The sequence below is a fragment of the Rhinopithecus roxellana genome, chromosome 15, assembly GCF_007565055.1.
Source record: "Rhinopithecus roxellana isolate Shanxi Qingling chromosome 15, ASM756505v1, whole genome shotgun sequence".
In the NCBI taxonomy this organism is placed as follows: domain Eukaryota; kingdom Metazoa; phylum Chordata; class Mammalia; order Primates; family Cercopithecidae; genus Rhinopithecus; species Rhinopithecus roxellana.
In genome coordinates this window covers 18256269-18269431 of record NC_044563.1, presented here as the reverse complement: position 1 = coordinate 18269431, position 13163 = coordinate 18256269, and the positions used below count along the sequence as shown (strand labels likewise).

At 48.0% G+C, this 13163-nt stretch overlaps 1 protein-coding gene and 1 long non-coding RNA gene across 26 annotated transcripts in view; one reads left to right on the top strand and one right to left on the bottom strand.

Moving 5' to 3' along the window:
- The window catches only part of MADD (MAP kinase activating death domain), a 63118-nt gene extending 50089 nt beyond the window's left edge, over positions 1-13029 (bottom strand). For 10 of the 24 annotated variants that reach the window (XM_030917711.1, XM_010371103.2, XM_030917729.1 and 7 more), the window contains exons 1-8: positions 11986-12185; positions 8287-8436; positions 7109-7705; positions 5772-6075; positions 5111-5242; positions 3479-3592; positions 2677-2757; positions 372-550 (exon numbers count right to left, since the gene is read on the bottom strand). In XM_030917711.1, coding sequence (XP_030773571.1) covers positions 372-550; positions 2677-2757; positions 3479-3592; positions 5111-5242; positions 5772-6075; positions 7109-7705; positions 8287-8348 — 1469 coding nt within the window. In that variant the 5' untranslated portion in view covers positions 8349-8436; positions 11986-12185. Of the gene's footprint in view, positions 1-371; positions 551-2676; positions 2758-3478; positions 3593-5110; positions 5243-5771; positions 6076-7108; positions 7706-8286; positions 8437-11985; positions 12186-12324; positions 12533-12585; positions 12874-12895 lie in introns of those variants that run through there. The other 14 variants (XM_030917715.1, XM_030917720.1, XM_030917722.1 and 11 more) reach the window with 8 other exon arrangements.
- LOC104668409 lies at positions 10165-11607 on the top strand. 2 transcript variants are annotated; one of them, XR_748817.2, is made up of 3 exons: positions 10165-10199; positions 11119-11181; positions 11280-11607. It is a non-coding gene; the product is annotated as an uncharacterized LOC104668409 (long non-coding RNA). The 2 variants fall into 2 exon arrangements; XR_748816.2 differs by lacking the exon at positions 10165-10199 and adding an exon at positions 10204-10310.
- Positions 13030-13163: the final 134 nt, after the last annotated feature.

Genomic DNA, 13163 nt, shown 5'->3' with positions numbered 1-13163 from the left:
GGTGGCGCACGACTGTAATCCCAGCACTTTGGGAGGCTGAGGTGGGCGGATCACCTGAGGTCGGGAGTTCGAGACCAGCCTGGCCAACATGGTGAAACACTGTCTCTACTAAAAATATAAAAATTAGCCAGGCGTGGTGGCAGGTGCCTGTAATCCCAGTCACTTAGGAAGCTGAGGCAGGAGAATCACTTGAACCTGGGAGGTGGAAGTTGCAGTGAGCTGAGACTATGCCATTGTACTCCAACAAGAGTGAGACTCCATCTCAAAACAAACAGAAACCCTGGTTCAGGGAAATAGTCTGCCCTAAGGTCACTTAGAGAGCAAAGAGATCAATTTAAGAACTTGTGATTATAAAGTCGGCTTTGTCTTACCTGGTTGCAACATCCACAGAATCCACATCATTGCCATAGATCAGTGGGTTGAATTCAGTGGAGGGTGTGGACTGCAGGTCATTAGAAGGCCTTCCCAAGAGAAGGGGGATCTCCTGGCCCTCATGAAATTTCTCCAGATTGAGGATGGGCTGGGTGTTGAGGCTCATGCTGGCCAAGGCCTGTGGAACAACAAGAAAATCCATTATACAAGGTACGTTCCTGGGCAGCTAGCCAATCTCAACTCCAAGGAGAGAGCCTTCCTAAAGTCTTCTACCTCGTATTCTCTGGTCAAAAAGTTCTGCAGCAAAGAACAGTGCTAATTTGCAAATCATGGTCAACCCATTTCAGACCTTTCATCTTTGAAACAAAAATCCCAATACTCTAGCCTTTAGAAAACAGTCTGAAATATGTAGCTCTCCATCTGAAGACAACCTAGCTCAAGGCAACTTGATCTTATCTGAAGTCCAGGACAGCCGTTTGCAAAATTATTATAGTCATTAAATGTTTTTTAAAACTGGAATCTATGTGAAACTATACAGAATGGAAATTTGAAAACATAGCTGCTCTGAAGGACACAGGAAGCAGAGCCTCACATGCTCAGGGATCCCAAGCTAAATCGGCCCCTCAGAGGCTCAATGGGGCAGGGTGAAGACCACTGGTCGAGGGCAGCAGTGCTTCTCAAATGTGAGTGAGGAGAGAAATCACTGGGGGAGGTTGTTAAAACGCAGATCCCGATTCAATATGCCTGGAGTGATCCTGCACTTTAACAAACCCTAGTGATGCTAATGTTGCTGGTCCATAAACCACACTTTAAATAGCAGGAGTTAGAACACAGGATCAATGAGTCCAAGGATCTTAGCTCCTACAAACATTTAAAATAGAATTCTTGGCCGGGTGCAGTGGCTCACGTCTGTAATCCCAGTACTTTGGGAGGCCGAGACAGGTGGATCACGGGGTCAGGACTTAAAATTCCCACTAGACTCTGCAGTAACAAGGTATTATATTATATCAGCAGTGATAAAGCAACTGAGGTGAGAGGAATGATACAAAACGACCCATTTAAACCCAAACATAGCATCTAGAGGTACTACTAAGTACTTCAGACAACACAGAAAAAGATTTCTAAAGGCCCTTCACATGAGAGCAGGGAGTCCTAAAAACAAACACAGTGCTATCTACTGGTGTTCCTACACAAGACATAAGGCAGGGGAAGGGAATCAAGCTTTGTCATGTGTTACCTTCAGGTACTGTGTTCAGCATGCAGAGGAAGAAAATAAATCAATAAAAAATGGATGTGAGGAATTACTCAAAGAAAGGAATTTGTTTGTTTGAGACAGTCTCACTCTGTGGCCCAGGCAGGAGTGCAGTGGCACGATCTTGGCTCACTGCAACCTCTGCCTCCTGGGTTCAAGTAATTCTCCTGCCGCAGCCTCCCGAGCAGCCGCACTACGGGCGTCCGCCACCATGTCCGGCTAATTTTTACATTTTTAGTAGAGAGAGAGTTTCACCATATTGGCCAGGCTGGTCTCAAACTCCTGACCTTGTGATCCACCCACCTCGGCTTCCCAAAGTGCTGGGATTACAGGCATGAGGCAACATGCCCGGCCAAAGAAAGGAATTTTTGAAGAAAGGAACCTCAGGATCAACTCTAGAAGATGATACAAAAGCAGCCAGATGGTCCACACTACTAACTTCCGCCTAACAAGACTGAGAAAATCGGCAGGGCACGGTGGCTCATGCCTGTAATCCCAGCACTTTGGGAAGATGAAGCGGGTGGATGAGGAGATTGAGATCATCCTGGCTAACACGGTGAAACCCCATCTCTACTAAAAATACAAAAAAATTAGCTGGGCGTGGTGGCGTGCACCTGTAGTCCCAGCTGCTGGGGAGGCTGAGGCAGGAGAACGTCATGAACCCAGGAGACGGAGCTTGCAGTGCACTGAGATTGCGCCACTGCACTCCAGCCTGGGCGACAGAGCAAGACTCTGTCTCAAAAAAAAAAAAGACCCCCAAAAATGTTCTGAGGCCATAGAGAGTGGCACACACACAAGAAACAGAGAGTGAAAGGCTATTTTATACAGTATAATAAGCATTAGAAGATAGTAAGGCATAAAATGAGTTGGAATCAAAAACACTGAAATTCACTCTGTCACCCAGAAATGGGATATCCCTTTTCTTAAGCCCATCCAGGGTGAAGAAAACTACTCCATTTGAAGTTTGATAGGAAACTGGCTCTGAGAACAGCTGTCTTCCTATAGGAACCCCACAGCATCTATTACTCCCCTTTCCTTCATTCTTCACGTACCTGCTTTAAATGCTTTTTCAGCTCTAGTGACTCTGGTTCTGGCAGAATAGGCAGCACTTCTGCATTGGTGGGGGCAATCACCTGCACCAGAGAAATGATAAAAGACGTGACTTTAGAGTTTATTGCTCAGGAATTTCTCTTACACAGGGTAAATAAAGAGGATGTATATACAATATTATTATATAAATGAACACACGTTATATAACTGCACAATAAGATATGTACACACACACATATAATATACATATGCATCTGAAAAGAAATATAGCTTAATGCTATTGGTTATTATCTCTAAATAAAAAGATTATGGTTTTGCTTTTCACTTATTTCATTTACACTTATTTTTATTTTTTTAAAGTTTTACAATGAACACACATAAGGGTTTCCCACCAAAGTTTGAATATACTCACATTGCAAAATGGTCAAATAATTCATTAAGCCTGCATTGAAAGACAGTTTCTTACTGGAAACTATACTTCAGGGAAACCATTAAGAGATGATCTATAACACATGTAACGGTCTTCAGATCTTAATTGTCTGACTGCTCTTGGAGGATATGGTGGGGGCACCACTTAATTCTGGCAAAAATAAATCCTAAAATTCTCTGAGACCTAACCAAGGGCTTATTTGGCCAATAAGGTAAAAGGAGCATTTAAAAAAAATTTTCAGTAAGTCTCACAATAGAAATTATCCAACAACTTAGAACATTCCTGAAAGGAATCTAGAAAAACAGATATCCCAGGACTGGGTCTAGAATGCAGTCCTCCTCCAGACTCTACAATGCCTCAGCGAAGAACCTCACCCTGTTGCTGTCCAGATCCACTAGCCATACATCATCAGGCATTTTGAAGTCCAGTTTGTAGAGGAAGAAGCTGGCAGGAACCCCAATGATGTACGGAGTTGGAGCCAACAGCAGCTGTGGAAATGATACAGAAGGTGAAAAACAAAGACGAAACCTATCACGAGCACTTATCAAGTCCGGATTCTTCTAGATAAGGAAATGCAGAAACAATCCCTTTTACAAAACCCTTGAGGCCAGATGCATTTGAAAATTCAGAATTTTTCAGATTTTTTGAAAGGTCACATGGTACATTTTTTTGTATACAGTAGTATTCCTTATCCACAGTTTCATTTTCTGTGATTCCAGTTACCTGAGGTAAACTGCAGTCTGAAATACTAAAAGGAAAATTCCAGAAATAAACAATTCATAAATTTTAAACTGCAGCTTGATCATATCTGAAGTCCAGGACAATAGTTCTGAGAAGCATGATGAAATCTCATGCTGTCCCGCTCTGTCCCACTCAGACATGAATCATCCCTGTGTCCAGCATATCCATGCTGTATACACTACTCACCTGTAGCCATCTCAGTTATCAGGTCAACTGTCGCACAATCTCAGCGTTTCTGTTCAAGTAACCTTTATTTTACTTAATAATGGCCCCAAAGCACAAGGGTACTGATGCTGGCAATTGGGATATGCCAAAGAGAAGCCAAATATATGTCCAAAGAGGTCAGGCGTGGTGGCTCATGCTTGTAATCCCAGCACTTTGGGAGGCCGAGACGGGTGGATCGCGAGGTCAGGAGATCGAGACCAACCTAGCTAACACGGCGAAACCCCGTCTCTACTAAAAATACAAAAAAAAAAACTAGCCGGGCGAGTTGGCGGGCGCCTATAGTCCCAGCTACTTGGGAGGCTGAGGCAGGAGAATGGCGTAAACCCGGGAGGCGGAGCTTGCAGTGAGCTGAGATCCGGCCACTGCACTCCAGCCTGGGCGACAGAGCGAGACTCTGTTTCAAAAAAAAAAAGAGTTCAAGACATGGTGAAACCTTGTCTCTACTAAAAATACAAAAAACTAGCAGGGCATGGTGGCTGTGCCTGTAATCCCAGCTACTAGGGAGGCTGAAGGAGAATCACTTGAACCCGGGAGGCGGAGGCTCCAGTGAGCCAAGACTGTGCCACTGCACTCCAGCCTGGGGGACAAAGGGAGACTCTGTCTCCAAAAAACACCAAATATATGCCCAAAGAGAAATTGTTAACCTCTTACTGTGCCTAATTCATAAATTAAACTGTATCGTTGGTATGTATGTATAGAAAAAAACAAAACATCTATAGAATTTGGAACCATCTGTGGTTTGAGGCATCCACTGGGGGTCTTGGAACATATCCTCCACAGATAAGGAGGAACTACTGTATTACGTAACACCCGCGGCAGTAGAGCCAGTAGCCTACAGTCATTAACATTTGTTGTGACAAATAAAAACTACAAATAGCATAAGCTTTGCCACCAGATCAGTTCAAATCTGTCAGATTTTGCAGACAAATAAGTTATGACAAAGGATTGAGGACCAGCACTCACTTACAACTTCTTTGAGCATTAGGCCTCCTCCTTCAGGAAGACAGAGGTGACAAAGCCGAAGACGCCTTGAGACTCACCTGCTCTGCTGATGCCATGCAGGTGGGAAGCAGCGGGATGACAGGAAACATGTACTCCAGTGGATAGATCATTGCCACGAATGCCATCACAGACATGGAGAGTGCATTGTAGTCTCGGGACTGTAGCACCACCTGTCATGAGCCACCCAGTAAGAATCACTCCAAAACATAAAATAAGGTTTACAAGAAAACAGCTTCCAACATTACAACTTGGTTTCCAATTCACCATGCCTACAGCTCCAGCTTTGTCTTTCGCACTGCCCTCTGCCCGACTATGCCTGCCACCTCCCAATTCAGGCAGAATGGTGATCCTCCCTCACCTGAGATATGCAAATCACTCCCTTACCTTCCTAGTTCTTGTACTGCCCATCCCAGGACTACTCACTGAAACAGAACTACTGATATTTCCAAAGAATTAGGTCAGTACAATTAAGGATAAGCCCTAATGAATGGTAAACCCTCTGAATACATCCCACATGATACCAGTATCTTAATTCAACCCATATCTACGGAATACCTGCTATATACCAGGCATCATGTTACCTCTTGAGCACAAAAAGATGAAAAATATGTAGTCCCTGTCCTCCAAGAGCTCATGATCTGGCCACTGGCATATTTAAGAGTTCTTCCCCTAGAAAGGTCTAGGAAGCTGGCCTCTCACCTTATGCTCTAACAGAATGCAGGTTAGCACCTGGAGACAGGCATCCACACCTAGAAGTTCCAAGGGAAGGTGCAGTGGGAAATCCACTAGGGTGAATCGAGATGGGTCTGGAAGAGCAAAGGTGAGAGCTGGCTGGAGCTCTTGGGGTAGGACCTCGATGTCTACTCGCTTCTGCCCAGAGACGGGTACTGGGGAGCGCAGCAATCGATAGATCCAGGCCTCAATCTCTCGAAGGTCATGCAGAAGGGCACTTGACTTCTCTTCCACCAGCAGCGATCCCGTAAAGATCCGCCACATGGTGTCCCTGAGAAGCAGACAGCAGGAACCAGACACATTAGCATCAGGAGCTGATACCCCACTGCAACCCAGTAGCACCACAGAGGCTCTAACGATGACAAAGGGAAAAGGAGCATCATTAGGAAAGCCTAGTCTCTGAGCTCAGATAGGACCAGAAGATATATACAACAGCAAGAGCAAATGTAAAAATATATACTGGGTAAAACTTATTGTCCTAACTACCATTAAACATCAAATTACAGCATTACTCTAAACACAATTTTGGAAGGAGGTTTAACTCTGCAGAGTCTTTTGCTTAGTAAAGATTAACTCAGCCGGGCGTGGTGGCTCAAGCCTGTAATCCTAGCACTTTGGGAGGCCGAAGCGGGCGGATCACGAGGTCAGGAGATCGAGACCATCTTGGCTAGCATGGTGAAACCCATCTCTACTAAAAAACACAAAAAACTATCTGAGCGAGGTGGCGGGCACCTGTAGTCCCAGCTACTTGGGAGGCTGAGGCAGGAGAATGGCGTGAACCCAGGAAGCAGAGCTTGCAGTGAGCTGAGATCCTGCCACTGCACTCCAGTCTGGGCGACAGAGCGAGACTCCGTTTCAAAAAAAAAAAAAGATTAACTCTTGGTTGGGTATGGTGCTCATGCTTATAATCCCAGCACTTCGGGAGGCCAAGGTGGATGGACCACCTGAGGTCAGGAGTTTGAGACCAGCCTGGCCAACATGGTGAAACCCTGACTCTACTAAAAGCACCAAAATTAGCTGGGTGTGGTGGCACACACCTGTAATCCCACCTATTCGGGAGGCTGAGGCAGAAGGATCACTTGAACCTAGGAGGCAGGGGTTGCAGTGAGCTGAGTTCGCACCACTGCACTCCAGCCTGGGGAACAGAGCGAGACTCCGTCTCCAAAAGAAAAAATATTTACTCTAAATATGCTTAGATAGGTCTGAAGGACCTTGAGCTGCAGAGGAAATTTCTTATGCCCCTCAAAGACCAATTACATGGAATCTCTAAAATGCTCCCATTGGGCAGCAGCAGCAAACCGTACCTTTGTACGCCTCGAGGGATGCCCAGTTTCTTGCCCAGCAGGCGCTCACTACAGCAGTCCACCAGGCGCTTGAGGGTATACAGACACTCTCGGAAGGTGGAGAAAAAAGGGTAGTGACTGAGCACGCACAGGGACGTGAGAGTACTGTTGCGGGAGCGGCTCCCCGCCTTGGCCCGGCGTTTGCCCCGAGGAGACTGGTTCACATCAGGGGTAGAGTCGGCACTGGGAGGCTGCAGGGATGAGCCACTCTCTGAGCTCTCGGTGCCACCCTCTTCTGAGGCACAGGTGGCGCGGGTTCCTTCCTTCCCATGGGATCCTGCCCCCACTTCCCCCTTCTCCTTAGGGATTCGCTTCTGGAATGAGCGGTAGAAGTTAACACAGATGCCGTATCGCGTGACTCCAGTGTCCTTGTCAGTGAGGGTGAAGACAAAAGAGGTATCATCCCGGAGGCTCATGCGCCGCTGCCGCACGCTCAGGCAGCCCTCGGGTTGGCAGAAGAACACGACATCTGGGGGCAGGGGAAACTCAGCGTGATCCTCTAAGGGGTATCGTCGTAGCAGTTCAGGAGTCTGGGCCACGCTGTCACTGCTCGGGTGCCTGAAGAACATAAAGACAAATGCAGCAGCCTGAAGGGATGGAATGGGCGATCACATTTTAACCACCGTCGATGAATAAAGCTCAAGATGCTATTTTGGATAAAGTAATCTGACTGTAACACCTTGGAAAATATGGGTGCTGCCTGCCATATGGAGCTGGTAGCCTAAGTGAAGTCTGCACTGTCATGAAGGCACCTATTCTGAAACAAGAGATTTTGACAATAAAATTATCACTGGCACCTGAAGATGATTAACATCTTTTAAAGTGAATTAGCTAATAAATTACCAAAAAAGCATACACAGAGGAGGAGCTTCTAAAGTACTTTTCCTTTTACAAAATAAGAAAACTGAGATATAAAGGGTGTATTTGCTCAACATCACAAAGATGTTAGTTAAGAGCAGGGTTTTGCTTTCAATCCACCTGACTTTGTTGTTTCCCTATTGGCTTCAACGCTCCCATCAGGGTAAAATAACAGGGGAAAATGAGCTATGCAAAGCAACGTGGAAACTGGAGAGGGGAACAACTGCAGGTTTTATGGCTATCCCAGATGTTAAGACAAAAGTCCATCTCTTCTTGGTTACCTGGCCCCTACGATCACTAGATAGTCAAGTAACCGAGGACAGAACTTCTTCTTTTGCACCATGGTTCCAATTCATCAGTTCATCTCAGAGAAGCATCAGGGCACCAAGCAAGGAGTCAGCATTCCCGGGAGGAATTCTGAAAACCGAAGTCTAATAGGAAAAAAAGTACTGATAAGATCCACTGCTGTGCCTAAGGGACTCATCCCTCTCAACTTCTTCCCGGCCAGGGGCAGAGGTCAGAAGGTCTTCCACTTTCATACTAATGATAGGAGAACTTGACACTTACCTAGCCTTGTGTCTAGGTTTATGAGCTCACAGAATAAAATGTTAAAAAAAAAAGATAGGCAGGGCACAGTGGCTCACACCTGTAATCCCAGAACTCTGGGAGGCTGAGGCGGATCACCTGAGGTCAGGAGTTCCAGACCAGTCGGCCAACATGGCAAAACCCCATCTCTACTAAAAATACAAAAAAAAACAGCCAGAGGTGATGGCATACGTCTGTAATCCCAGTTACTTGGGAGTCTGAGGCACGAGAATCACTTGACCCTGGGAGGCGGAGGCTGCAGCGAGCCGAGATCACGCCACTGCACTTGAGCCTGGGCCACAGAGTGAGACTCCATCTCAAGAAAAAAAAGAAGAAATAGATAAATAATGGTTCACCTACCTATCCCTACCAACGACTTCATTTCCAGCTTAACACCTGGGGCTCTGTTTCTGAAAAACAGACCTAGGCCGTCTAATCTGGACTCAGTCATTGTAACAAAAGTTGAAGTCACTCTCAGGACCCCTCCAGGGTGGATCAGGATCAAACCAGACTCCTCAACTACCACTAATCTGCACTTCTAGGTCTAGATGGAAACGTAATTATTCTGTTTCAACAATCTGCATTCAGCTTGATGTGAAACTACCACATAGACTGTCTAGTTAACCATGCTCAGACAATAACAGTTGGTTATTCTACCTCATGTGATCTCAAATGAAAACGTCCATGCCCCAGTTGCCTCCCCTGCATCACTTTTCTCCGTGCTTCAGGCAAGAAAGGAGCCCAGAGGCCACTGCTACTAGCTCTGCCCTTGGTGCTGAATCATAATCTCCCCTCTATTCTGATCTCAGGCTCAGAATCAGTAATACAATACACACAGATGAGTCCTTGTCCTACTATACATTACAGAGGCTATGAATCAGAGGCAGAAATACTAGGATTTCTGCAAGGACAGGGAGAGGGAGAGGTGCTCAGAGAAATCTCTAAACTATGTTCTAAAATTAGGAAAAGCTTTCATTGTCTTAATTGTAATTTATTTCCTTTTAAGTTTCTATGCACTTCTCTAAATAAAACGTTTCACCCCGCTGCACAGTTATTTCCAGTAGGGCTATTTCTTCTATGAGTAGCAGTTTTTTTCTCATACTTCTAGTGTTCCAGGATTCTACCTCTGTGCTCTATATGCGGTCTAAGACCTTGTTCAATGCACAGAGAGAAACCCAATATCATATACATACATACACACACACCCCCTACTCCCTCACCTGCTGCTGTGGGCACTCCCATATATACAGACATACACACTCCCTGGATGCTTAAGGCTCTATTTGGTTTAGGTAATGAGTAGAAGTTCTTTTTTCTCCCCTACCTAATAATAAACAAGACCTATTCGCAACACCTCTCAAATCCTCAAAATACTGCTTTCTCCTTTCCGTTGCTCCCAATAGAGGACCTGCAGGTAATAGGATTCAGTTTTATCTCCATAGCGACTCTGGCTCCCAGCACTATTTATAGCAGAGCCACAGCCCCTCCCCTGCTTGGTGACCGCACAGTGCTAGCAGCTGCTACTCCAGAGTCAGCCAAGGCCCATAACAATTCACTCTCCTTGAACCTAGAGACACTTCTCCCACTGACAGTACCTGCTAAGAATTAGGTCATCTTCTCCCTCCTCTGTCTGTAGTTTGTACTTTGTCCTGATTCTGGCTTTTGATACTGATATCTCTACAACACCAGGTTTCCGAGCATGCCATATATTCATTTCTAGGTATCACCACTGCTTAACAAACCCAAACGGTCCCTTTGGTTCTCCCAATTGCAACAGAGTCATAAGCAAACTACAGGAGGTGGGGCACCATAACAGAGCTGCACTCAGCTCCTCCTGAGCAGAATGCAAGGGGGAGAGAAACAGAGAAATGAAATGGGATATGAGTAAAAAGCATGATTTGTTCTAACAAAGAATTATGTAGTTAATCTGTCATGGGATTAAAAAAAAATTGTATAGAAATGACTACAGTGGAAGCCAAAGTATCTCAAAGTAAAACAAAATTTATAGAACCAGAGCTCTAGGCTACACCTTGCAACGTATGTTTACATTGAAAACCAGGAGTCCTCTCCAGTCAAAATCTGAAAGATCAGGCCTGAAGCACCTACTGAGTATGCATCAGGCCCCTCTAGCCTTGGAGGGATCTCAGTCCCTATCCACTGAGAACTATCTGATGAAACTCAAGTCACTCACAATCATTTCCTTCCAGAGCCACAAAGACCCTGAGATCTTGTTATTATTCTAGACATGGGTAGGATACGATTTTTAGCCAGAATTCACATCTGATCAGCAGCCACTGCCTTCAGTTATTCAGACTGCAGAGATAACTAGGATTTTTCTTCTCATTCTCTCCTCTCTCCCCTCCCCACAAAGATTAACACCTTTAACTCCTCTAAAGACTAAATCCTCTAACATCACCCACAACTCACACTCTGTCTTCACAACCAACGAGGCTCCAACTCTTGCCTCTAGCCTCAACCATATTTACTAACGTAGAGCCTCTGGTTCCTGTCTTCATGTATTCCAAAAGCATCAAGCTCAAAATGCATATCTATCTGCTGAAGTCCGACATCACCATCAGCTCCACCCAGAGGTAGAATTAGGATTCACAAACTTTTAAGTTATCTATGCCTTTTCAGCAGAAATGGCCATGCTAACCAACCCTTTGGATTCGTCCCTCATTTTGGACAGGATCTCACAGTAAAACCACAGGAACCAGAGAGCAATATGACATCTCTGCTGACGTGAGCACAAGAGGCTCTCCTCCCCTCCTCTACCTCCCCAAGCAGTGACCTTGCAAGCTCATCAGCACGGACTGGTCCAGCGTGCGGAAGAACTGGAGCAAGGAGGCTGGCAGCTGGCAGGGTTGGGGTAGAGGGAAGGGCAGGGAAAGGTGGAAGCAGGTAGATACACGAGAATAGGGAGGAGAGTGACTGCAGAAAGATGAAATAGTGTTCTCACTCTCCAGCAAGTCAATTTTGAAACATCAAATTAAAAAAAAAAAAAAAATTCTTGAGAACCAAACGTGGTTCTCCAAATTCCAGCCAAAAATAAGGCGCACGCACGCACACGCACACCCGCCAAGCGCTGTGCGGGCTCGGGCCCCAGGGCTGCCCAGCTCTGCCCGCCCCCTCACCTGCTGGACAGTTCTCCTCCGCCCCCGCCCCAAACCCGAACCCGCGCCGCCCGCCCCGCAGGAACCAAGCCCAGTAGCCCGAGCCCCCTCCTCGGCCCGGGGCGCTCCCATCCCCGGCCCCGCCCCACGCCCTTTCACACTCCCCCAGGGCCTCCTCAGAGACCCCTTCCTCCAAGAGCCACGGTGTCCTCTCAGAGCCCGTCTCTCACTCGGAGTCCCCAGACGCTCGCCCAAAACCCCCACCGGCCCAGACGCTCCTACCTCCCAAGGTCTGGGGGACTGGCCAGGCCCGGACCGACGTCCCCGGCAGCGGGGCGTCAGTCGCTCCCCAGCGCGGCGCCGCTCCGAACGGGCGCCAGTTCCGCGTCTGCACTGGGGGGCGCGCACCACTCGCGCGGGGTGCGGAGGGGGAGGCCGGGGCCGGGGCCGTACCATTCAGACCGGGGGGCCGGGGCTGCGCCAAGCCAAGCACCGCGGGGCGGGGCCGACCTCCGGAGACAGCGGCTGCGCACACATCTAATCTAGCGCCCATGGGCGGGGGAGGGCGCGCCAGGCCAACCCAGCACCGTCGCGTGCAAAGGGGCGGACACACAGCAGTACCTTCTGTTTGAGTTACTCAGAGAGACTTTAACCCGACGGGGTCATAGCGCCCATTTCGACGACATGTGGATTCCTCTGAAAGTCACTTCCCAAGATAATCGGCACCTGAGACTTCCTGACGGGCTACCCATCCCCCTGCTCCCCCACCTCACGCGCTTTGGCCCAGGTGCTCGGAGCCCGAGAAGGGAAGCCGGCTGCCGCGCGGTGGAGCCTACCAATCCTGGGCAGCGGGGGCGCAGGGGGGCGCGCGGCCGCGGTTACCTCCTCCGGGCGCGCGCGGGGAGGGCGGGGCGTGACAGCGCCGCGGCGCCCGCTGGGCGATGGAGTCCAGTGCGTCCGCGAGGCCCGCCCCGCCGCAGGACAGCCTCCCCGCGGCCACACAGCTCTTCTCTTCCTGTCCCAAAGGACCTGGGAGCCGAAACTGGGTTCTGGGTCTTTCAGGTTGTGCCTTTTTCAGATGCCAAAGGAAAAACTACGGCGTGCTACACACGCACGTGAGGTGCACCGCCGAGGCCTTAGCGCTGAAATCCAACACTTCCTCCTCCCCCGCAGAAAGGCAACCGGATCCTACCTGGATCCCAGCAGGGGAAGGGGGCGTCTAAGCCTCAGCATTCCATTTACCCATATGGCGCAGTGGGGGTTAGTAAGAAGAGGCCCCCTCTCACGGCCAAGCCTGTCACTTGTGACCCTCCCTCCTCTAAGCCTGGAGGCGGATCCTAAAGATCGCAGGCTTCCTTCTCTACTACCGTGTCCCCACCCCCAATACAGACATTGGTTTCTCTCATTTTGTATTCATTTTGATCTTCCTGTTCAAACAGTACCAGACCTATCAGTGAGGC